Below are 25,249 nucleotides of genomic sequence, written 5' to 3' on the forward strand. Positions count from 1 at the left end.
TGCAGGCAAGGAATCCCAGAAATATCAATGAACTGAAACAGTTTTGTAAGGAGGAATGGTCTAAAATTCCTCCTAACCGTTGTGCAAGTCTCATCAGCAGTTACAAGAAACGTTTGGAGGAGGTTATTGCTGCTTAAGGAGGTTCTACCAGTTACTAAATGCAAGTGTTCACATACTTTTTCTAGCCTGGACTCTGAATGTTTAAATGATGTGTTCAATAGTGACAAGAAGTACAGTTGTATGTTATGAGTTGAAGCAGATTGTGTTTGTCTGTTATTGTGACTTAGTGGAAGATCAGACCACATTTTTATGAGTAATTAATTCAGGAGCCCCAGAGGGAGTCACGCCCGCATCAGGGCACAGCAGTGGAAACTGTCAGCGGCTTCAGGTTCCTCGCCCTGCAGATCTCCACCTGCTTGGCCTGAGCTCAAGACACTCAGCCGGTCTGAAAAAGCACGGCAGTGTCTCCACTTTCTGAGGTGCCTAAAGAAACACATTTCCTCAAGACCCTCTACCACGGCACCACAGAGAGAGTATCCTCACTGTGTGGTACAGAAATACTACCAAACAAGGTTAAGACTCTCTACGAAGGGCTGTGGCAGTGGTACAGACGATTACAGGAAGCGACTCGCCATCAGTCGGTGAGATCCACACCATCCGCTGTCGCAATGAAGCCCGATCCATCATCCAGGATCCCAGCCATCCCGGACACAAACTGTTCTCCCCTCCCCCCTGCACTCTGGCAAGCGGTACCGCATCACTGAAGCACAGACCCCTAGACTCAGCTTCTACCCTACAGCAGCGCACATTAACAGCTAACTGTGCAATGCCTCAGACCTCAATGTGCCTGTGCACTATACACTTCTGACTTGATCTACCATGTATTTATTGTTCTACTGTACATACTATCACTATTTATTATGTACCATTTTGAAATCCACTGTTGTACTGTGCACATGTTCAGAGAATGGCGCGAATAAGAAATCCCAATGTCAGTGTACGTCAATAAACTCCTTTACTCGATACTATCTTGCCATCTAGTGGCTGGTTAAGGCACTGCAAAGCTGCAATCTGTGCTACGCCACTCATAGTGAGCTTCCACAAATCACCAGAAATACTGGACTTTGTCATTCGCGCACTGTACTACAAAAAACACACCTGTACACGGGGGAAACCGGTGTATTTTCTCATGATTGAGCTAAGACCAGTTAAGATGAGGTAATGGGGCTTTTCAGTGTCTGTAGTTTTATGTTTAGGGATGTTGCTGTTTCGTCATATAAGGTTGAGGTGGTTCAAGTAGGTAGCTGCGTCAGAATTCGTAGGCTGCAAAGGAACAAGTAAAGGTTTATTCCATGCTGAAAAGAGAAGAAAGGAAACGCAACCGTGCGGCTGTGGAGACTTTTTTCGGGTGTTCTTAGACCTTCGGGTTTAAGTGTTCGTATTTGTTTTAAAGGTATAAAAAGTGTAAACGAGAGTTTGTGGGGCTCAGATACGAGCGCGGAGCTCCGTTAGTTATGTTAAGACGTCAGGTTAATAGTGTCCGTTTGCTGTCGGTTAAACATGGTTTAATTGTAATTGTAGAAATTATTAGGTTCTGTCGTGTTTAAATCTGTTATAGGTTACGTAAGTATTTTTAAACTGGAGAAAGTAAGATGAACGAGGCATATAATTCCTCAATACCGTCTGCAGTAATCCTACCCTGTGCCTGTAAAATAGCTGAAAAAAGTTCCAGATGGAACCACAAGGGGGGGACAGCGCTAACGCTCAGGCAGCACTGTGGTGTCTTTAATGTAAGAGTGTGATTAAGAGAAGGGACCCCATGCAGAATTAGCCACAGGTGTGTATCGGAGTCTGCTCCAAGCCTCCGCATGGAGGGAGCTCAGAGTTGCCGGGACAGATGAATTTTTTAAAGTGGGATTTTTCTAATATACATGATGGCCCTGGACCAGCTGAAGGAGGGGGGACTGGGAGATTCCCCGAGTGTGGAGGAGGCGGTCACTCCTGGACAGACCAGCTGCCCTGCCCTAAGGCCCAGACAGGGCCTCCTTCGCCCCAGCTGTGTGTCTCCCAGCTCCGGGTCTCTGGGCCGCCCCCTGCCTGCCGCCACTGTTTCCACTCTGCTTCCATTTCTGCTCCATTCCTTCTGCTGGGTGTGCAACTGACAACTCCAACCCCATCACAGCGTGAGGACAAACCAGTTCTGTCACTGGACACCAACGTACAGGGCTGGAAGACGGGGGCGGGGGGTGTTCTTTTCCATGATTGGCATGTTGTTATTGTTGTAAGGGCTGAAAAAACAACAGCAAGATTCCTTCTGGGCACTGGCTGTGTTTGTTGTTTTGCTGATGTGACAGTTAAAACCTTTGAGTGCATCAGGAATTTTCTTCTTTCAGTCTCTGTCATACAAAATCATCCTGGAATAGGGCTCCAGAACAGCAGACATGCACATACGGTATGCATTAGGAATCTGAGCTATTGTGTGCAAAACGATGTCCCACACTGACAAGCTGAAGGGATTGTCTCATTAGTCTGAAGGGAGTGTCCCACACTGACAGACTGAATGAACTGAGTCTCTTTAGTCTGAAGGCAGTGTCCCACACTGACAGACTGAACAAACTGAGTCTTTTAAGTCTTCCCCAAAGAAGACTAAGTGGTGCCCTGATACAAGTAATATAAGTATTAAAAATCCTCAAAAGCACTGACAAACTCAACCCAGCAGGCTTCTTCTGCTTTTTGCTTACCTTATAGAGTGTGTAATAGATGTCAGTTGTCCTAGCCTATATGTACCTGGGTCAGTTTTGTCACTGTTTCTTACATTAGCAGTTCTCCAGGTCCTGGGTACGAGTCCTGACCTGAGAGATTGCCGAAAGACTTATGTCATTGGATTCCAATTATGGCTCTTGTTTCATTCAGTACAATTTGTCAGATACCATCAGCCCCGGGCATTTATTAACCTTGCGAGATTCTAGTACCCAAAACTCTTCTTCCTCTTCTATGGTGATGCTCTCTGCTACAGACTCTTGTCCTTCCTCTGCCTGGGGCCTGCCTGTTGTTGACTTCTTCCTCACTGAAGACCTGAGTGAAGTAATTGTCTTCAGTCATTTCTCTTTAACAACCTACAGGTTTCACATTATTGTCTCAGACACACTTTACTGCTTCCTTAATGTTTCTTTTGCCATTGTCATATTGATAAAACCTATTTATTTTTGCCTCCAATGCAATATTTCTCTCTCTCGAGACCTCTCTAATATCCTTTATACCCTGTGCTTGCAAGTCATTGTACCCTTACTTGGATCTTATCTCCAGTCTCAGGCTCCTGAACCTGCACACTTTTTTTGATATACAGATCTAAACTTGTTCCTCTTCTGGCTTTCCTGTCTCTCTGTATCTGCCATCTGTATCCGAGTGTATCTGCCAGTGTCACACTCTTTTCTGTCACTGTCGGACAGCCAGGTCTCTGCGATTGCTATGATATTGCAATATCTTCAGTGCCTGCTAATGAGGTAGCCTCTTATTGTCTTGTCTTTTGTCCTATTGGTTTGTTGTTCACTGTCTTGTGTAGGTTACTGACTCTGCCTGGGCTGAAATGGAGTATTTTCCTGGAAACTAAGGAGAGCCAGAGGCAGGGATTAGAGTTTACAGTACAGTATATACTCATGGAAATCGATCAGTTTTTAACCTGGGACTGAGCTGCTGTCAAACCCAGACTTGTCTCTAAGCTGCGTTTCTCTGCATAGTGGAGCTTTCGGTTGCTGGGTAAAGTTCAGTCTTGAGAAATCCTTTAATAAGAGATCTTGATATCTTTTCGAACATCTGTCTAAATCGTGATGACCTTAGGGATGTTCCTTGCAGCTGCCATCACATACAGCACACCAGGATGTGCATCCGGCTCCGTCTGTGCAACCAGTTCAAAAGCTTTGCTTTTGTCTCATGCAGATTCAGGTTCCTCTTTCCCTGAATAGGTGGTGTTGTTCTTTGTCTCCTGACATGTGCCGACAGGAACGAACCTGGGCACAATCCCAGCAGTGCCGCCCACAGTCAGGAAAAGGGCGTGGGTGGGTTGAAGACCTGGTCAGGCTAGGCAGCACGTCTCTGTCTTTGCTGCGAGCGCGAGACAGGCAGAGATCTGGACGAGAGCTGCTCCCATCACGACGAGCTGCCTTCACGCTGTGGTGAGTCTGTCGCTCCTTCACTGCCTCACTCTTGGGAAGACTTTCGTTGAATATATTGAAAGTCTTCCAAATTTCTAGAAGAGTCTCTTTCGACTTGCAGGCAGCAGCTGCAACTGAGTTTGCATCGCTTTTCGGTCTGCAAACACTTACCATAGCAGGTTTGGAACTGAGCATGAGCAGCTGCTTCATACCTTGTGGGTTCAAATCCCGCAGCTGGCAGATGAATCCTACTCCGTTGGGCCCCCGAGCAAGGCTCTTAACCCCAACTGCTCCAGGGGCACTGTACAATAGCTGACCCTGTGCTCTGACCCCAAGCTTCTCTCCCTGTCTGTCTCATGGAGAGCAAGCTGGGGTATGCGAAAGGTGAATTCCTAATGCAAGAAATTGTATAGGGCTAATAAAGTCATGTTATGTTATGTTACTGCATTCGCTTTCTTTTGCATTGTAACAACACAAGGCAGGTTATAAACAAAAGGGTCCCATTTGGTCGTTAATCGCTAATTGGTCCAAAATCTCACCTAGCTGTGTCTTGAAAGACACCAGCGTATTGCCTTCAACAGCACGACTGCGTAGCCTGTGCCACACTCCCACCACCCTTTGTGCAAAGGAGTGACTCCTGTTCTCGGTTTTAAAAGCCATTCCTGTAGTTTACACTAGCTTCCCTGTTTGTTCTGAAGAGGTCATCTGGGCTAACTTTGTCGGTGCCTTTCAGGATTTTATAAATACTTCAGTATCTGATTTTTTCCTTTTTATTTGCTTCCCTTCGTTGTCCAGAGCAGTGGTTCTCGACCTTTATTCCTCCAAGGTCCCCCAAGTGTCCGAGAGAATATTCGAGCGGCCCCCTACACAGGCCGTGACATTTTCCCTCTTGTACTTTTGCTGCAATGATGACAAAAGCACTCGTTTTCAGCATCATGTTAATTAACCAAAACGTATTTGTCGCTGGTGCTATTACACTGCCTATGTGTTGTTTCCAACATGACACAAAATTAATAGGCATTTCGAAAAGAGCCGGTATGTTTATTAAATACAAGTTTTTTGCTAGTGCCTAAAATACTTAATCATAACATAAGATGCGTAGGCATTTCTGAGGCATAAATAATAATAATAAGTAATTTCCAAAATACAGAATTTGTCACTGCAGACATTTTTCATAACTTCACAACAAAAGCTACTGACTAACTCGGCTTAACTATTACTTTTTCAAGGAAACAAAGAATGAGTATTTCTGAAGAAAAAAAATCAAAAGAAATTCTTAAAATACGGTGTATGATATGTTCAGGCGTTTCCTATCCACCCCAGTAGTTACCTTCATTTCAGCTTCTGCGTCATGTCAGTTCTTTTGCCTTTCGGTCACAAAATGACCTGGGCTTGTCTTTGTCCTCGTCATGTTTTGTCTGTAAATGTCTGATCAACTCGGAAGGTCTCGTTCACTCGTTGGATAGTACTCGGGAACAGACTACACATTGTGGCAGAGGCAAACCTTGGCTTTTGGAAAACAAAACAAAGCCACAGTTAAGGTAACTAGCGTCAGGTTTTCTACGTGTTGTCGGTCCTGCATTAGCCGAGCACTTCTGCCTTTTGTAGCGAGCTGTGGGTGTTTCGTCAAACTCTGGATCCGGCCCTGGAGTGTTTCCATCAGTGATGGAAGTGCCAGGGAGAGTTTTTGGTTGCTCGGCTGAAAGTTGTTTTAGCGGCCGAATTAAAAATGTGTCCGTTTCGTCTGACAGAAAGGTTGCCAAGGTTACGCGCCGCAGTGAACAATTTGGTCCGAGTGAGAGCTCCGCGAGGCACGTGATGTTCCTAATTTCTCATCAGAGTGAGAAATATGATGTGAGGCTACATGTTGTCTAAAAAAGTTTTATTATACTTGCAGATATGAACTTATACATGATTTTTTTTTGCTTCGTCCATTAGTTGCTGTGATTTTTAGGGATTTAAGCATCTTGTTGATATTTTTCAACTATTTTGAGTCATCTTGCGGCCCCCTTGGAAGTTAACTGAGGCCCCCCGGTTGAGAACCACTGGTCTAGAAGATGTAAACAATTTTCAACAAAAACTCCTGTTCTAGAAGAGAGTTTCCCAGTTTGTATTAAGTTTATGTGCTTGCTACCTGCTTGTAAAGTTCTTCCCTTCTCTACATTAAGTGCCATCTGCCAGGTATTTGCCCACTTTTAAATTTGATCTCAACCCTTTTATAATTCTGCTGATTTATTAGCAGCAGAAATAATGTGACCTGTCTTGTGTTCGGAGTTAGTTGTTTTGGGTCAGACTGCACCTCTGTGTCTGGGTCGCAGTGATTTCGATCCAGTGTCATGGTGTCCATGTTGAAGGATGTGCTTGTGTGTGCCGTGTGTCTCCAGTGTCCAGTGTCACAGAGTTGTCCCTCTGTCTCTAGTGTCTAGTGTCACAGAGTTGTCCCTCTGTCTCCAGTGTCCAGTGTCACAGAGTTGTCCCTCTGTCTCTAGTGTCCAGTGTCACAGAGCCATCCCTCTGTCTCCAGTGTCCAGTGTCACAGAGTTGTCCCTCTGTCTCCAGTGTCCAGTGTCACAGAGTTGTCCCTCTGTCTCTAGTGTCCAGTGTCACAGAGCCATCCCTCTGTCTCCAGTGTCCAGTGTCACAGAGTTGTCCCTCTGTCTCCAGTGTCCAGTGTCACAGAGTTGTCCCTCTGTCTCCAGTGTCTAGTGTCACAGAGTTGTCCCTCTGTGTCCTGTGGCCAGTGTCTCAGTCATCCAGTTCCATGGCGTCGGCACTGGAGGACGCGCTCGTGTGTGCTGTGTGCCTGGACCTCTTCCAGGAGCCCGTCTCCCTGCCCTGCGGGCACAGCTTCTGCCAGGCCTGCATCCAGCGCCACTGGAAGTCCTCGGGAGACCACCGCTGCCCGCAGTGCCGCCAGCCCATCTCGGACCCCCTGGCGCTGCGCCGCAACCTGAGCCTGGCCGAGGTGGCGGAGCAGCTGCGGGCCAGGGCCAGGGCAAGTGTCCCGCTCTGTGACGCCTGCCCCGCCACGCCTGCCAGGCCCCCGGCTGCCCTCTCCTGCACCCTCTGCCTGTTGGCACTCTGCGAGGACCACGCCCGCCGCCACCTCGACAACCCCGCCTTCCGAGGCCACCGCCTGTTGCCGACCACCAACCCCAGCCAGGGGTCACCCCAGACAAGAAAGGCCAAGCCGGACCAGAACCGAAGCCCCAATCAGGTACTGAACACATCAGTTACCACTGAGACAGTAGCATCACTGAGATCTCCTCCCAGCTCCTTCACCAGTCAGGCTGTGTCCTCCTGCACACAGACGCCAGCATCACTGAGATCTCCTCCCAGCTCCTTCACCAGTCAGGCTGTGTCCTCCTGCACACAGACGCCAGCATCACTGAGATCTCCTCCCAGCTCCTTCACCAGTCAGGCTGTGTCCTCCTGCACACAGACTCCAACATCACTGAGATCTCCTCCCAGCTCCTTCACCAGTCAGGCTGTGTCCTCCTGCACACAGACGCCAGCATCACTGAGATCTCCTCCCAGCTCCTTCACCAGTCAGGCTGTGTCCTCCTGCACACAGACGCCAGCATCACTGAGATCTCCTCCCAGCTCCTTCACCAGTCAGGCTGTGTCCTCCTGCACACAGACGCCAACATCACTGAGATCTCCTCCCAGCTCCTTCACCAGTCAGGCTGTGTGCTCCGTTACTTGTGTTTGTGTGGGATAACCGCACTGGGAGAGAGGATTCAGCTGGGATTGTGCTGGAATTACTGTTTCCCAGCCCAGTCTCTCCTGCTGCAATAACACCAGGACATTCCACATGACTCAACATGCAGAATTGCCAGACTAACAGAGAAATTCAAGAAAGGAGGGAGGGACTCTGTTTAATTTACAACAAGCCTCACACATCAGTTATTATATTTACATTACACAATACATAAATCATCTTATTTCCTGGTCTCATTTCTTTTCAGAGAAGGTGACTCCAGTGCTACAGCTTTCTCTTGGCTTCAGACAAATTGTGGGTTTAGTCATTAGCATGTAATGTATTAAATGCACATCATTTGTCCTTTGGCTATGTGCAAAGCATAACCGGTATAGCAACATATTGAACATCCTTGAACATTTTTTGAAATGCAGTGCGTTTCACTATGACCTTAAAACGCAAAAAGGCTGGATCCTGTGATCAATTACCTACTACCTACTAGATAAGCTAGACGGACTGAGTGTCCTTGCCTCGTTTGTGGCCTCATGCTCTTATATTCTATTCGATCCAGGAATCTTATTCACATGTTTCTAGAAGGAAGCCAGGGTATCGGCTTCTACAGCTTGGCAGGCTAGCTTGTCCCATGCTCCCACTGCCCTTGAAGTGAAGCCTTATTTCCTGTTTTTCGGTTTACATGAGCATTTTCATTCAACTGTTCCTTGACAGAAGCCAGAGTATCGGCTTCAACAACGTGACAGGATTGATTGTTCCACACTCCCACCTCCCTTTGCGTAAAGAAGTTGAAAGTGTTAAATGCACTTCCCTTTAGTTTCCACCTCTGTCCACTGGGTGGTGTTTCCCTGTTGATTCTGCAGTTCTCTGAGTTGGAACTGTCAATGTCTTTGGTAGAACAGTCCTCCCAGAGACCAGCTGTGTCCAAAGGGGGTTTTCCTCTTCGGAGGTAGGGAGATATGTTTGCCCAGCTGTCATCCTGTTCATCACATGCACTCTCTGTCCCTGGAGCAGCTGCAGGAGGCACTGAAGGCCACAAAGGAGGGAATTCTGGAGAGGCAGAGTGGGATCGAACGCCTGGACGCTGCCACCGAGAGCCTGAGGGTGAGTAGAGCGAAAGACTGGGAATCTTTAAACACGGACTGTCGGATTGTCGGACAAGTAGCAGCAGAAATAGATAAGGAACGTGGGGTTTTCAAGGAGAATTACTATGAATAGTAAACATATCTCACTTTTTCATAATGCTGCAAGCGTCTACTTTTAATGACCTTATTTCTGTTTCACATAAACAGAGTCAACGTTAGCAGGCAGAGACAGCTGTTTCCCGCTGTTAGGGTTGATCAGCAGGGCATAGCTGGTTGTGACCAGTGAAACAGACACATTTTACAAGGAACAACTTTAAGAGTAAAAGTATAGTCACAGCTAATTCATATTTACTCCTGCAATGGATATTTAAAACTCTCACATTTTAACGAAAAATAAACCCAAAATTCTGTTCTGCTGGTTTCTGAGTAGCACACCTTTTGGAGGCGCTCGCCCATGATCAAGACAGATCTGTGACCGCGGGTTCGAGCCTGGGTCATGTCACTATCTGTGACTGAGATCTCCCCATGTGGCAGTGCACAGTTGGCTAGGTGCAGCTGAGGGGAAGTTGGGATTAGTTGGCCAGGCTTTAGCTGGTTTACTAGCTACAGAAATACAGCGCCCCCTGTGGCCTCCTGGGTACTTGCAGGCGTGTGGAGCTGTCAGAGAGGGACACTGCTCTGTGCTGATCTCCGCCTGTGATGTGTCAAAGGACGAGTGGCTGGGAGGTGGGTGGGGCAGACGAGCCTGTGTGAACTGTCCTTGTTCTTCCCCGTGTGCGGTTACGGGGTTTGAGGCGTGAAAATCACACTCCATCCCTCACCGTTTTGCTCCCCGACAGGCATCTCTGGCCCAGGAGCGGAGGGAGTGTGAGCAGACCCTGGCGCAGCTTGCCGAGAGCCTGGCGCAGCTGAGCGGGCAGGCAGCCGAGCTCTTCCGCAGGGCGGAAGAGGAGAGCATGAGCCGCTCGGCGGAGATCCGCCAGCACCTGGAGAGAGAGCTGTCCGAGCTGAGGGAGAGGGAGAGCACCTGGAGCCAGCTGGCACTGAGAGAGAGCACTGGGGAAGAGGCGCTGGTGAGTGGGAGTGGGCTCTTGAATCAGGTCCCCTCATAATCTCCTCTATATAAGACTAAAAAGATTCACATCTTGAATCAGTTCAGTATAGAAGCTGCAATACTTGTTTTATAATGTGCTGACCAAAATAGTCTACAGTAAATGCCATCTGCCAGGTGTTTGCCTAGCTTTGAATTTTATCTTGGTCTTCTTACGTTTCATGTGCAGCTCCTACAGTGTTTGCTAATCCTCCTATTTTGCTATCGCCTGCAAGCCTGACTGGTTCACTGACTACCCCAGAATCTGGTTCCCTGATTTGAATGCAGGAGGGAAGTGCCTGTAATTTGAGTTAATCTGTCACGGTGTAGCAGAGCCTCATGGCACAAGGGGCTCTTATCTCCAGCACAGGAAAACAGCAGCACACAGTGAACCACAGCTCAGCTCTGTCAGCTCTTTCGACTTAACTCCTTCAGTCCTCTGGCTGCTTCAAACACAGGCAAAGTTCCAAATTGCCATCCCAGTCTTTTTCTCTGGATCTCTCCCTCTCTTCCTTCCCGGTTCCCAGGCAAGACGTTTTTGTCCTTGACAATGTCTCCCAAGCCTGTCTCGGCTTCTGATATCTAGCCCATGGAATCTTGCAATGAGACGCCATATCCCTTTATTCACATGTGATCACCTGCTAGAGCTGCAGCATTTGTTTCTCACATTTTGCTCTTAACTTTGTTCTGTTTTGTCTCTCAAACTCCTGGCACTTACTGTAACTACCTGGTCTTTTCCCTTTAAATAAGGAGCCCTTGCAGGCCTCTCTGTTCAGAGCTGAACAGGTTCATTAGCTTGTCAGTCTTGGGACATTCCTCTGAGCCCAGGAGTGCTTCTGGCTGCCCTTTTCTGAACAGATTGTATCTTATATTTTCTGCCACATGTCTCAGACTGCACTACCCCAGAATCTGGTTCCCTGATTTGAAACAAACAAAGGGTTGTGCTTTGTTTCCCAGATGTGCATGTGAATGTGTTTCACCATTCCAGCAAAACGAATGGGGGAGGAGCGTCTCTCGCCTCACCTGTGCGCCGGTCCTCACCTCTCGGGCTTCTTCCTTTCCCCCCAGGAGGCCCAGACCCCCGCTGCGCCCCTGCCCAGCGAGCCCGGCCAGTACGATCTCACCACGCTGTCGTTCGGAGACCTGAGGGCCGCGCTGACCGCGCTACACAGACGCCTGGAGGAGGTGTGCACGCAGGAGCTGCAGAGGGCCTGGAGACCAGGTGGGTCTGAGTGGAGAGCAGGTGGCCCATCACTCTCCTGGGGGCTGAGCAGCACTGAGCCCATAGCAGCGGGAACTGGAGCTCTTTGCACAGGGTAGTTTTACCATTAACGTTCGGGAGGGATGACAGCAGCCAAGTTCAATCAGCCTCAGCTGCCTGCAATCTGCAATCAGTCATGATGTCATTTCCTTCCTTATACATCATTTATACTGAACGTGATCCCCTTGTCTCCCTCACATTCCTCTTGTATATCCCTCCTGCCCCCCGGCTCCACCTCTGCAGCTGCCCCTGGGACACTCCTCAATCTGCAGGGGGTCCCAGCCCCTCGTCCTCTTCATCCTGTGGTCAGGAGGTCAGCCCTCAGCCAAGAGGGTTGAGCCAAATTATTGTAAATTAAGATACCCAAGTAACCTCTCAATACGCCTGATTCTTGCCTGTTGGCAGTGCTAGTGAATTCATTTTGTAAGTGACCCAGGAGAAGCAACTTTGCTGAAAGACTAGCCGCTCCTGCTCCTGCACACTCACCCTCAGGTAAGATCACGGACAGCTGTGTCTGTGAGGAAGCTCCACAGCACCTGCCTGATTATGTCACGGACTCCAGCCCTTTGCCTGTGAGCGACCCCTGAGTGACCCACAACAGACCTGGAACTGACCTATGGGAATTACTGCTCCCCCAACATGTGACATTCTGCTCAGCTGAGCCCTTAATACACGTGGCATTTCTTTCTTTCTGTTTCTTTCAGTGACTGTATTTACCTTCAATCCAATGAAGACCAAACACCAAGGTGGGTGTGTCATCTCTACTTCATATTCCCACAGCATGTTTCCCCTGTGCATCCTTTCAATGGCAATGAGTTCTTCATTCTCTCTGTCATCCATGGCCACAGGCCACAGGACCTGATAACACTCAGACCTCAGCTGCAGGACAGGACAGGATGTTCAGTGTCTTGTAGGACCTGATCACACTCAGACCTCAGCTGTAGGACAGGACAGGATGTTCAGTGTCTTGTAGGACCTGATCACACTCAGACCTCAGCTGCAGTGTCTTGATCGGGGAGGTGCACCAAGAGGTAGTGCTGGGAACCTCCTGATCTCAAGACCGCTAAGTCCTAAACATGATATGAGTAGCTGTCGATACATCTGCTTTATCTCAGACTCTCATATTAGCAGATGCTTTGTGGGTTTGCAGACAGAGATCAGCACTCTTTCAGACAAACAGGGAACGTGCTGTGCTTGTTCTGCTAAACTGGCCCCAGTCCCCTGTCCTTTCAAAGCCCTGAGTATGTGGTTAGACAATATAAGTCAATAAGGTCAGTTGCAGTTTCATGTTCTTATTTAAACGTTCTATGAACTTTCACATGTAGCAGAGCAGGTTCTTCAGGTTTTTTCACCGAATTCCAGCACAGCTCACAAGCTAGTAGGACTTGACAAAGTATCATATCTCTGTATCTCAGGATGGCTGCCAGGTCGGAGAAGACTGGGTAATGATGTCATGGGAACAGGAGACTGTGGCAGACCAACTAAAGAGAGGGCTGCAGTTACAGCCAACCTGCCAGTATAAGCCACTATACAAGCTTGAGTCACTTGCCAATAGCCACACTAGCTGTGTCTCATGTCATGGTTGGTTAATTGATGAAAGGTTTAGAATGTCACATTCTCACATGGGTGCGGTTAAACTGGTATATAGAGGATTTACATGGTGCTGGTGGTGGTGGGCGATTTGTTTTTAGTGTCTCTCTTGCTTGGCCGGAAAAGGCCAACTCGAACCCTCCTGGGCCTCTCAGCTCGCGCGTGTGTGTAGAGAGCATTGTACCAGACCCTTGACCCAGGAAGTAAACTGAGGCAGTGTTACTATAGCGGAAATATTCTGATCCCTGTCTCCTGTTTTTCCTGCAGGCCTAGACTCCGTGAGCAAATACGCAAGTAAGTGGGGTCCCTTCTTTTCCTGTGATCCTTCTGTTTTCCTCACACGCTCGGAATCTTTCCCAAGGGTATTTCTTCCCCCTGTAAGGCTTGAGGCTGAGCCTGTGGTGAAGGCAGGGGTGGGTAAAGGCTCTAGTCCTTTCCTGATCCCCAGGTCACTTGGTGCATTCCCATTTTACTGAACTTCACTGAATATCACAGCCTGTTGCAGGGCCAAATTCCACCAACAGGCCCTGGAAACTAATGCAACCAGGTACAAAACACCAATACACCGGTACATACTGTATATGCACCCGTAGGCTAACACATTCATGTATCAAGACATTAGTAACATAGGAAAACACCAAACCTTAGTGCATTAACACAGGAATGCATCAACAGCCAAATGCATTAATATGCCAACACTACTATACTTACACAGTAATACAGTAATGCAGTAATGCCCCGTGGATTAAAGCACTAATGTACTACAGGACACATTGTCATTGTGAACGTGCTGTTTTAATGCAGCAGTGATCTGCTGATATGCTACCGCACTCAGGCTGCATGAGTCTGGGGGGGCCTCCCTGTGTCTGGGGTTCCTCTCCTGTACTCTCCCCACTCTCAGGACTAAGCAGTTGAATTGAATTCCCTACAGCCAGTATCCAGCTGGACCCCGACACCGCCCACCCCTGCCTGATCGTGTCCAAAGACCGGAGAGGGGTGCAAGCCTGCACCCGGCGCCAGCCCCTGCCCCAGGGCCCCCAGCGCTTCAACCGGGTGTACTTCGTCCTGGGGTGCACGGCCTTCTCCTCGGGACGCCACTACTGGGAGGTGGAGGTGGGCTCCAAGAAGCTCTGGAGGGTGGGGCTCTTCCGCAGCTCCGCGCCCCGAAATGGGGTGATTCCAGACGAGGCATTCTGGCTCTTGGAGGGAGACAGAGGCATCCTTAGTGTGAAAGGCAAGAGAGATGCCCCTCTCCTCTCCACCCACGTGCCCCGGACCGTGGGTGTGTTCTTGGACTGGGATGGGGGCATCCTCTCCTTCTATGATGCTGAACAAGGGGCGACACCCGTCTGCACGCTGACAGACAGCTTCTCCGAAGAGCTGTACCCCGTCTTCTCCCCAGGACTGAAGAATGATGGGCAGCTGCTCCTCTGCTGACCAGGGAGTGGAGACGAGGCTCAGGGGCAGAGTCTGCTGCTGACCGGGGAGTGGAGACGAGACTCAGGGGCAGAGTCTGCTGCTGACCGGGGAGTGGAGACAAGGCTCAGGGGCAGAGTCTGCTGCTGACCGGGGAGTGGAGACGAGGCTCAGGGGCAGAGTCTGCTGCTGACCGGGGAGTGGAGACGAGACTCAGGGGCAGAGTCTGCTGCTGACCGGGGAGTGGAGACGAGGCTCAGGGAAGGAGTCTGTTGCTGACCGGGGACTTGTCTTCTCCCCAGGACTAAAGAATGTTGGGCAGCTGCTGCTCCTCAATATAAGATAGTTCTCTCCTTTTTAAATCTTATGCTACTGGAAGAGTTCTGATTGAGTAATGTACTGTTGTTATATTGCATGACTCCTAGATATAATATTTGTTTATGAGCTCTTGTTGTGCAATCCAAATTCCCTTAAGGGCAATAAAAAATAATTCAAATTCAATTCCAATGAATTCATTCACTAGGGGTGTTGTGGGCGATCTGGGGTACTGGACTTCACCCAGTGAAGTGACACACAGCAGCCCCACTGCACACAGATCAGGGCAGCAGAGAGAAACTGCTGCACCAGGGGGATTATCATTGGTCATACTTCATATTCCCACAGCATGTTTCCCCTGTGCATCCTCTCAATGGCAATGAGTTCTTCATTCACTCTGTCATCCATGGCCACAGGCCACAGGACCTGATCACACTCACACCTCAACTGCAGGACAGGACAGGATGTTCGGTGTCTTATACTGTAGGACCTGATCACACTCAGACCTCAGCTGTAGGGTTCTGCAGGACCGGAAGTTCAGTGTCTTGTAGGACCTGATCCCACTCAGACCTCAGCTGTAGGGCTCTGCAGGACCAGAAGTTCAGTGTCTTGTAGGACCTGATCACACAGACCTCAGCTGTAGGGCTCTGCAGGACCAGAAGTTCAGTGTCTTGTAGGACCTGATCACACTCAGACCTCAGCTGTAGGGCTCTGCAGGACAGGAAAGAATGTTCAGTGTCTTATAGGACCTGATCACACTCAGACCTCAGCTGCAGTGTCCTGATCGGGGAGGTGCACCAAGAGGTAGTGCTGGGAACCTCCTGATCTCATGACCACCAAGTCCTAAACATGATATGAGTAGCTGCCGATACATCTGCTTTATCTCAGACTCTCACATTCGCAGATACTTTGTGGGTTTGCAGACAGAGATCAGCACTCTTTCAGACAAACAGGGAACATCCTGTGCTTGTTCTGCTAAACTGGCCCCAGTCCTCTGTCCTTTCAAAGCCCTGAGTATGTGGTTAGACAATATAAGTCAATAAGGTCAGTTGCAGTTTCATGTTCTTATATAAACGTTCTATGAACTTTCACATGTAGCAGAGCAGGTTCTTCAGGTTTTTTCACCGAATTCCAGCACAGTTCACATGCTAGTAGGACTTGACAAAGTATCGTATCTCTGTATCTCAGGATGGCTGCCAGGTCGGAGAAGACTGGGTAATGATGTCAAGGGAACAGGAGACTGTGGCAGACCAACTAAAGAGAGGGCTGCAGTTACAGCCAACCTGCCAGTATAAGCCACTATACAAGCTTGAGTCACTTGCCAATAGCCACACTAGGTGTGTCTCATGTCATGGTTGGGTTGGGTTCTCACATGGGTGCAGTTAAACTGGTATATAGAGGATTTACTGGTGCTTGTGGTGGTGGGCGATTTGTTTTTAGTGTTCTCTTGCTTGGCCGGAAAAGGCCAACTCGAACCCTCCTGGGCCTCTCAGCTCGCGTGTGTGTAGAGAGCATTGTTCTTGACCCTTGACCCAGGAAGTAAACTGAGGCAGTGTTACTATAGCGGAAGTATTCTGATCCTTGTCTCCTGTTTTTCCTGCAGGCCTAGACTCCGTGAGCAAATACGCAAGTAAGTGGGGTCCCTTCTTTTCCTGTGATCCTTCTGTTTTCCTCACACGCTCGGAATCTTTCCCTAGGGTATTTCTTCCCCCTGTAAGGCTTGAGGCTGAGCCTGTGGTGAAGGCAGGGGTGGGTAAAGGCTCTAGTCCTTTCCTGATCCCCAGGTCACTTGGTGCATTCCCATTTTACTGAACTTCACTGAATATCACAGCCTGTTGCAGGGCCAAATTCCACCAACAGGCCCTGGAAACTAATGCAACCAGGTACAAAACACCAATACACCGGTACATACTATAGATAGATAGATAGATAGATAGATAGATAGATAGATAGATAGATAGATAGATAGATAGATAGATAGATACTTTATTGATCCCGTGAGGGAAATTGCAGTGCAACAGCAGCTTAACACACACAACACAGCCACAGTGTAGCGAATTATATAATAATGGTACAATACATACAATACAATACAAGAGTTACTCACAGTCCGGACGCACAAGAACAAACTAGAACAGAACAGTACACAGAAAATCGTATCACACTCATATCACACATATGAATATAAATATAGATGTAACTATAGATATAAATATAAATGTATTGCACAGGTCCCTGGCATATATTGCACAAAAAGTGGTTGTAAACGGGAAAAAGAAAGAGAACAGATGTAGCAGTAGATGTGTAGATGTGTTTAGTCCAGAAACAGGTCACTGTCGATGTTGCCTCTGCCAAGACGCAAGGTGGATGCGTTGTACAGTCTTATGGCAGACGGCAAGAATGACCTTCTGTAGCGCTCCCTGTCGCACCGTGGATGAATCAGTCTATTGCTGAACGTGCTCTTCATTCCTGCAAGCCTGTCATAGAGGGGATGGGAGAAGTTGTCCATGATGGCCTCTAGTTTGGACATCATTCTCCTCTCAGCCACTACCTCCAAGGAGTCCAGGTCAAACCCAATGACAGAGCTTGCTCTCCTGATGAGCTTGTTCAGCCTTTTGGAATCTACTGCTCTAATCCCCGAGCCCCAGCACACCACTGCGTAGAAAATGGCACTCGCTACCACCGACTGATAGAACATGTGTAGCATCTTACTACACACATTGAAGGACCTGAGCCTCCTCAAGAAGTAGAGTCGGCTCTGTCCCTTCTTATAGATGGCCTCGATGTTCTTAGACCATTCCAGTCTATCGTCGATGTGCACTCCCAGGTACTTGTACGAGTCCACCATCTCCACGCCACTCCCATGGATGTAGACAGGAGTAGGTTTGACCTTTTTCCTCCTGAAATCTACCACCAGTTCCTTTGTCTTTGTAACATTCAGTTCCAAGTGGTTCACCCCACACCACTCCACAAAGCTGCTGACCAGTCCTCTGTACTCCTCCTCCTGTTCACCCTTGATACATCCCACAATTGCAGAGTCATCTGAGAACTTCTGCAGGTGGCATGACTTTGAGTTGTACTTAAAGTCCGAAGTATAGAGGGTGAAGAGGAATGGAGAAAGAACTGTCCCTTGAGGTGCCCCTGTGTTACTCACTACCTGTTCAGACACACAGTTCTGAAGTCTCACAGACTGTGGTCTGCCTGTCAGGTAGTCAGTGATCCACGAGGTCGTGGAGGCATCGACTTGCATCTCCTCCAGCTTCCTCCTTAGAAGTAAGGGCTGGATGGTATTGAAGGCACTGGAGAAGTCGAAAAACATGATCCTTACAGTGTTGCCAGCCCTGTCCAGGTGTGAGTAGGCCCTTTGCAGCATGTAGATGATCGCATCCTCCACACCAACACTGGGCTGGTAGGCAAACTGTAGGGTGTCCAGTGATGAGCTGACCAGGGCTCTCAGGTGGGATAAGACCAGCCTCTCCAGTGTCTTCATGATGTGAGATATGCACCCATAGGCTAACACATTCATGTATCAAGACATTAGTAACATAGGAAAACACCAAACCTTAGTGTATTAACACAGGAATGCATCAACAGCCAAATGCATTAATATGCCACTACTATACTTACACAGTAATACAGTAATGCAGTAATGCCCCGTGGATTAAAGCACTAATGTACTACAGGACACATTGTCATTGTGAACGTGCTGTTTTAATGCAGCAGTGATCTGCTGATATGCTACCGCACTAAGGCTGCATGAGTCTGGGGGGGCCTCCCTGTGTCTGGGGTTCCTCTCCTGTACTCTCCCCACTCTCAGGACTAAGCAGTTGAATTGAATTCCCTACAGCCAGTATCCAGCTGAACCCCGACACCGCCCACCCCTGCCTGATCGTGTCCAAAGACCGGAGAGGGGTGCAAGCCTGCACCCGGCGCCAGCCCCTGCCCCAGGGCCCCCAGCGCTTCAACCGGGTGTACTTCGTCCTGGGGTGCACGGCCTTCTCCTCGGGACGCCACTACTGGGAGGTGGAGGTGGGCTCCAAGAAGCTCTGGAGGGTGGGGCTCTTTCGCAGCTCCGCGCCCCGAAATGGGGTGATTCCAGACGAGGCATTCTGGCTCTTGGAGGGAGACAGAGGCATCCTTAGTGTGAAAGGCAAGAGAGATGCCCCTCTCCTCTCCACCCACGTGCCCCGGACCGTGGGTGTGTTCTTGGACTGGGATGGGGGCATCCTCTCCTTCTATGATGCTGAACAAGGGGCGACACCCGTCTGCACGCTGACAGACAGCTTCTCCGAAGAGCTGTACCCCGTCTTCTCCCCAGGACTGAAGAATGATGGGCAGCTGCTCCTCTGCTGACCAGGGAGTGGAGACGAGGCTCAGGGGCAGAGTCTGCTGCTGACCGGGGAGTGGAGACGAGACTCAGGGGCAGAGTCTGCTGCTGACCGGGGAGTGGAGACAAGGCTCAGGGGCAGAGTCTGCTGCTGACCGGGGAGTGGAGACGAGACTCAGGGGCAGAGTCTGCTGCTGACCGGGGAGTGGAGACAAGGCTCAGGGGCAGAGTCTGCTGCTGACCGGGGAGTGGAGACGAGACTCAGGGGCAGAGTCTGCTGCTGACCGGGGAGTGGAGACGAGGCTCAGGGGAGGAGTCTGCTGCTGACCGGGGAGTGGAGACGAGGCTCAGGGAAGGAGTCTGCTGCTGACCGGGGACTTGTCTTCTCCCCAGGACTAAAGAATGTTGGGCAGCTGCTGCTCCTCAATATAAGATAGTTCTCTCCTTTTTAAATCTTATGCTACTGGAAGAGTTCTGATTGAGTAATGTACTGTTGTTATATTGCATGACTCCTAGATATAATATTTGTTTATGAGCTCTTGTTGTGCAATCCAAATTCCCTTAAGGGCAATAAAAAATAATTCAAATTCAATTCCAATGAATTCATTCACTAGGGGTGTTGTGGGCGATCTGGGGTACTGGACTTCACCCAGTGAAGTGACACACAGCAGCCCCACTGCACACAGATCAGGGCAGCAGAGAGAAACTGCTGCACCAGGGGGATTATCATTGGTCATACTTCATATTCCCACAGCATGTTTCCCCTGTGCATCCTCTCAATGGCAATGAGTTCTTCATTCACTCTGTCATCCATGGCCACAGGCCACAGGACCTGATCACACTCTCACCTCAACTGCAGGACAGGACAGGATGTTCAGTGTCTTGTAGGACCTGATCACACTCAGACCTCAGCTGTAGGGCTCTGCAGGACAGGAAAGGATGTTCAGTGTCTTATAGGACCTGATCACACTCAGACCTCAGCTGCAGTGTCCTGATCGGGGAGGTGCACCAAGAGGTAGTGCTGGGAACCTCCTGATCTCAAGACCACCAAGTCCTAAACATGATATGAGTAGCTGTCGATACATCTGCTTTATCTCAGACTCTCACATTAGCAGATGCTTTGTGGGTTTGCAGACAGAGATCAGCACTCTTTCAGACAAACAGGGAACGTGCTGTGCTTTTTCTTCTAAACTGGCCCCAGTCCCCTGTCCTTTCAAAGCCCTGAGTATGTGGTTAGACAATATAAGACAACAAGGTCAGTTGCAGTTTCATGTTCTTATTTAAACGTTCTATGAAATTTCACATGTAGCAGAGCAGGTTCTTCAGGTTTTTTCACCGAATTCCAGCACAGCTCACAAGCTAGTAGGACTTGACAAAGTATCATATCTCTGTATCTCAGGATGGCTGCCAGGTCGGAGAAGACTGGGTAATGATGTCATGGGAACAGGAGACTGTGGCAGACCAACTAAAGAGAGGGCTGCAGTTACAGCCAACCTGCCAGTATAGGCCACTATACAAGCTTGAGTCACTTGCCAATAGCCACACTAGCTGTGTCTCATGTCATGGTTGGTTAATTGATGAAAGGTTTAGAATGTCACATTCTCACATGGGTGCGGTTAAGCTGGTATATACAGTAGAGGATTTACTGGTGCTTGTGGTGGTGGGCGATTTGTTTTTAGTGTCTCTCTTGCTTGGCCGGAAAAGGCCAACTCGAACCCTCCTGGGCCTCTCAGCTCGCGTGTGTGTGTAGAGAGCATTGTACCAGACCCTTGACCCAGGAAGTAAACTGAGGCAGTGTTACTATAGCGGAAGTATTCTGATCCCTGTCTCCTGTTTTTCCTGCAGGCCTAGACTCCGTGAGCAAATACGCAAGTAAGTGGGGTCCCTTCTTTTCCTGTGATCCTTCTGTTTTCCTCACACGCTCGGAATCTTTCCCAAGGGTATTTCTTCCCCCTGTAAGGCTTGAGGCTGAGCCTGTGGTGAAGGCAGGGGTGGGTAAAGGCTCTAGTCCTTTCCTGATCCCCAGGTCACTTGGTGCATTCCCATTTTACTGAACTTCACTGAATATCACAGCCTGTTGCAGGGCCAAATTCCACCAACAGGCCCTGGAAACTAATGCAACCAGGTACAAAACACCAATACACCGGTACATACTGTATATGCACCCGTAGGCTAACACATTCATGTATCAAGACATTAGTAACATAGGAAAACACCAAACCCTAGTGCATTAACACAGGAATGCCTCAACAGCTAAATGCATTAATATGCCAACAGTACTATACTTACACACTAATACAGTCATAGTGACTGTCGCAGTTCTGCACAGGATCATGCCCTCGCGGCTCCACCCTGCTTGTTCGTCCTGTAACACCTGGGGCGTGAACCCAGGTCTCCGGCGTAATGCATCAGGGAACCAGCCGCATGAGCTAAAGGAGACCTCCCCCAGCCCAGCTACGCTCAGTGGAGCACGTCACTGTGCCCAACAGCCGGAGTGTGCTGGACCACTGGAGTTCGGTACAAATATAAATGGGCGCAGCTAAAACACAGCATATCAAAAGAACAGGAACGCGGGGAGTCACGAGAGTATTCCAGAATACAGTCAGTCTACCAGAACATGTTCGAGCAGGTAGCTGCGTCAGCGTGCGTAGGCTGCAAAGGAACAGGGAAAGGTTCATTCCAAGCTGAAAAGAAACGACGTTTCGGCTGTGGAGTTCTTCGGGTGGAAAAAACCTTCGCTTCAAAGTCAAAACAGTGTCTTGTAAATATATATATCGTCGGAAAAGTACTGACATTTCCGTCTTTCTTTAACATGTTGTTTTTAACTGATCCAAGTATCAGGGCAGCTCTTGTCCCGAAAAACCAGCAGTCTCTGACTCCGTTCCTGTGACCTGTAGTCCAGGGTTTTTTTCTCCAACCCCAGTAGGCAATTAAACAATTAACCTAATACCTTTCTAAATGAGACAATAAGTAGGAATCCCCTTAATGTCTTTTTCGCATCGCGTTTCACTGAAACATTTGCTTTATTACAGTAACGGATATCCAGAAAACATCTCGGACCCAGGTTAGAATTACGGAGCCAATTAAATCATTAGACCAATTCTGTAATTAAGATCTGAGGTGGAAAAGGTCAGAGGACACCAGGCGTTCTGGGAACTGAGTCTGAGAGCCCTGTTGCGTTGAACAATCTTGAGCTCTTCTAATTCGCTGCCTCTGCACCAGCCCACAGACTCACCGACAAGCGCTTGAACGTCCATGAAGTCGGACAGCACAAACGATGAAACCCACCTCATTCGCACGTGCTGCGTTTGTGCCGGTTTTTGCCGTTGAAAGTAACTTCCCAGCTGCTTTCGTTCCCGAAATATAGCGCCTTGGTTTTCGGGTGATCACGTGACCATGCACGGTGACTTTGACCTCCAGTGACCCCGTCTGCCGGGTTCAAGCGTCTGTTACCGGTGCGAGAGTAACAGTTCTGCAACTGTGTTCCTCTGTTTGGCCGGGTGCGGGGCGGCGGTTGATTTTGCTTTTTATACCAGTATCTTCTGTGCGTTTGTGTGAACAGGAAAATTAAAATTGTCACCAATGCTATACCCTAATCAGAAGAGTTGCCGATGTAGCCTTAAAAGGCGAACATTAGCGAGCAACTGCATGTTCTCCCAAAGAGGCTTTAACTAGCATCTCTTAATATTTCGTAGCTACTTTGTCTAATTTAAACCTCTAAAACTAGCAGAAAATATATAAATACAGAGTTTCAGGAGGTTGAAAACACGATTGCTGAGACTTCGACGCCGGGTGAAGTCAGAGAAAGAGATTAAGTTAATTAAGTGTTCAAAAATCCTTTGCCCAAAACTGAGGGGGCGGGACAGTTCAGTTGAGGGGGCGACGCCTCCCTTTACCCCCCGTGGCGCCGGGTTTGCCTACTGTAAGGCGCACAAACTCGAGCCGAAATTCGTTCACTGAGGGCAATGTTTCTGTCTCTGAGCAGAGGAGACGCGAGGCTGAGTTTGTCACGAACGCTGATATCACATTTGTTCTCTGAGACTCGCTTTGTTCCTCTTCGTCAGCAGCTGCGGGCGGTTTGATGAGAGATAGGATATAGGACTTATCAGGTCACTGTACTATTTTCATCAGATAATCTTTGTTATGAAGAACATTTCTATGGTCATGAGTCACGATTACCTCAATGTTCGTCCGTGTAAGGTTCAAAACATTTCTCGCACCGTTTAAGACGCTCTGTCACGGAGAATTATCACGCAGATTCATCTTACGCCTTAATTCTGTTAGCCATACAGCAATTACATTCTGCATCTTAAAATACGTTCAATATCGCGTATTTAACATTCAGAATTATCTGTAATTCCCAGAAACAAGTTTAAATATGTGTGTGTGTTTTGGAATGCCATTGGAATCAGTAAGGGAGCAGAGATGGTCACGGTTTTGCTCACAATACAGTGCTATTTAGTACCGTACATGGTGACTGTAATGTACTGAAACCCTCTGACTTCCAAAAAAAAGTCAGCTGGTGTCCCCGTGACGTGCCAGGAACACGCCGGGGAGGGGGACACTTTACTGCGAACACGGTGAACTCGCCGGGTAGACAACAGGGAAAGCTCGCTAAGAGCATAAGAAAAGTCAAAGGCGAAAGGAGACCGCTTGGCCCGTCTTAGTTGCTCAGGTTTTCGGTATTAATCTGAGCGTCTCGTCCAGCCGTTCCTTGACGGAGGTCATACACTCGCTGAGTCGCGCCTTCCCGACTCCTCGCCCTCAGCCTCTCCGAGCTCAGCGCTTCCCATCTCATCCCCCTTTCAGTTTGGCGAACCGCCTCTATCTCTCTGCACTTGTCTTCAGTATTCGTCGTTTGCCCACTCGTGAATTTGATCTACTGTAGATCCCTTTCAGTTTCTTTTGCCGCTCCCACGTTGGCAGAGGTTAAATACGGCGGTGGTCGCCGTACAGATTCACCGGCCGCCAGGGGATGGCGGGTGAGGACAGACCACCGCGGGGGACAGGTCGCTGACGGCTGCTGTCGGGACCACAGCGGGTCCGCGAACCTGCGAGGGACCCCGGGTTCGGCGGCAGCTTCAATCCGAAGGAAGCCAGAACCTGTGCAACTGCGGCTGTTTTGCATCCAGAGCGCGTTTCTCAAGCAAATGAGTGGCCACAGCGCCTAGCTCCGTCAGCGGTGCGCCCTAAAAAAATAGCTGTACTTTGTCAATAGTCAAATTCACAGTTCCTCCATCGAACTGTTTGATGTGCTGGAGGGCTATCCGTCCAGGAACGACACATTTAGTGTCTACATAATTGGGTGTCAACATTATTACGATCTTTTTTGCTCAGGTGGACCGATTCCTTGCAGTAGTTTATCCTTATACTTACAATCGTTATGTAACTAGGACAGTAGTTATAGAAGTTGTGCTTTCTGTTGGTTTTTCAACTACTTTTTCTTAACGATTCAGAACCTCGTTACCGTCGATGTAGCTGCAAAAATGAACGCGTGTGGTATTTTGTGACGGATTCAGTTCGTGCTAAATGAACTCATGCTTAAACGAAAGCTTCTGAATCAGAGATTGTGGTTAATCAATTCTTCAATCAATGCTTATGATTCACAAATTGAGTTTGTGCTTAATTAATTTATACTTAGGTTATACCTCTGATTGACAGATTCCTAACAGCATAAAAACTGACTGATCCAGTTTCCAGGCCGCTCAGAGGAGCTGACCTCAATGTGATCCTGATATCCCTTTAAAAACTGCTAGATATTAAACAAAATCTGAGCTGCTTCTAACTTATCATCACAGAGCGCTGTGTTAGACCAGTCAGATCACTAATCCTGGAGCCCTTGTGACTCACAAATCAACCCTGAACTTTGCACATTGAAACACATTTACATCCGTGGTTTGCGAAAGTAAATATCAAAAACTGTTAGGAGAAAGTTTGCATAAAGAAAATTAAGTTCCCACTACTTCACATGTAAAAGCTACAACTCATTCACAAGGTCTGTGAACTTGAACACACACAGCACAGTTAAAAGTAATTCAGAAGTCGAAGACCCTTTTCACTGCCATCTGTCACTTGTCACATGTTCTACAGCGGGGGAAATACTATCTCATTGTCATCACTTGAATAAACACCTGAGTACTGGTCCATAATGGAAATCACCAAGTAGGCAAGATCCCAAGGAAAGAGCCTTCATTGTGGTGACAACAGCTTTGTATAGTGAAATGCAGGTGTTAAGATACACTCTGCGTTGTAATGAAAATTAATAAATATTGAGCTCTCATATAGCGAGGGGTGGGTGTATG

The 25,249-nt window shown here is 48.5% G+C and overlaps 2 protein-coding genes across 7 annotated transcripts; both read left to right on the plus strand.

Moving 5' to 3' along the window:
• Positions 1-1,126: 1,126 nt before the first annotated feature.
• On the plus strand, positions 1,127-14,806 carry LOC148832303 (butyrophilin subfamily 3 member A1-like). Of its 6 annotated transcripts, none has more exons than XM_088919489.1 (9): positions 1,127-1,218; positions 4,000-4,172; positions 6,851-7,368; positions 8,875-8,967; positions 9,788-10,021; positions 11,107-11,260; positions 12,004-12,045; positions 13,157-13,183; positions 13,821-14,806. In XM_088919489.1, the coding sequence occupies exons 3-9, from the start codon at positions 6,913-6,915 to the stop codon at positions 14,324-14,326; spliced, it is 1,512 nt and encodes a 503-aa protein (XP_088775615.1). In that variant the 5' UTR covers positions 1,127-1,218; positions 4,000-4,172; positions 6,851-6,912; the 3' UTR covers positions 14,327-14,806. The 6 variants fall into 6 exon arrangements, with proteins under 6 accessions (XP_088775615.1, XP_088775619.1, XP_088775618.1 ...); XM_088919493.1 differs by having other exon boundaries at positions 8,878-8,967; XM_088919492.1 differs by having other exon boundaries at positions 6,893-7,368.
• A 1,003-nt stretch (positions 14,807-15,809) lies between these two features.
• On the plus strand, positions 15,810-19,539 carry LOC148832304 (E3 ubiquitin-protein ligase TRIM39-like). Its single transcript, XM_088918118.1, has 3 exons — positions 15,810-15,835; positions 16,131-16,250; positions 18,472-19,539. The coding sequence occupies exons 1-3, from the start codon at positions 15,810-15,812 to the stop codon at positions 18,971-18,973; spliced, it is 648 nt and encodes a 215-aa protein (XP_088774244.1). The 3' UTR covers positions 18,974-19,539.
• The last annotated feature ends 5,710 nt before the right edge of the window (positions 19,540-25,249 follow it).

This window comes from Atractosteus spatula, chromosome 6, assembly GCF_055471065.1.
Source record: "Atractosteus spatula isolate fAtrSpa1 chromosome 6, fAtrSpa1.hap1, whole genome shotgun sequence".
Taxonomy (NCBI): domain Eukaryota; kingdom Metazoa; phylum Chordata; class Actinopteri; order Semionotiformes; family Lepisosteidae; genus Atractosteus; species Atractosteus spatula.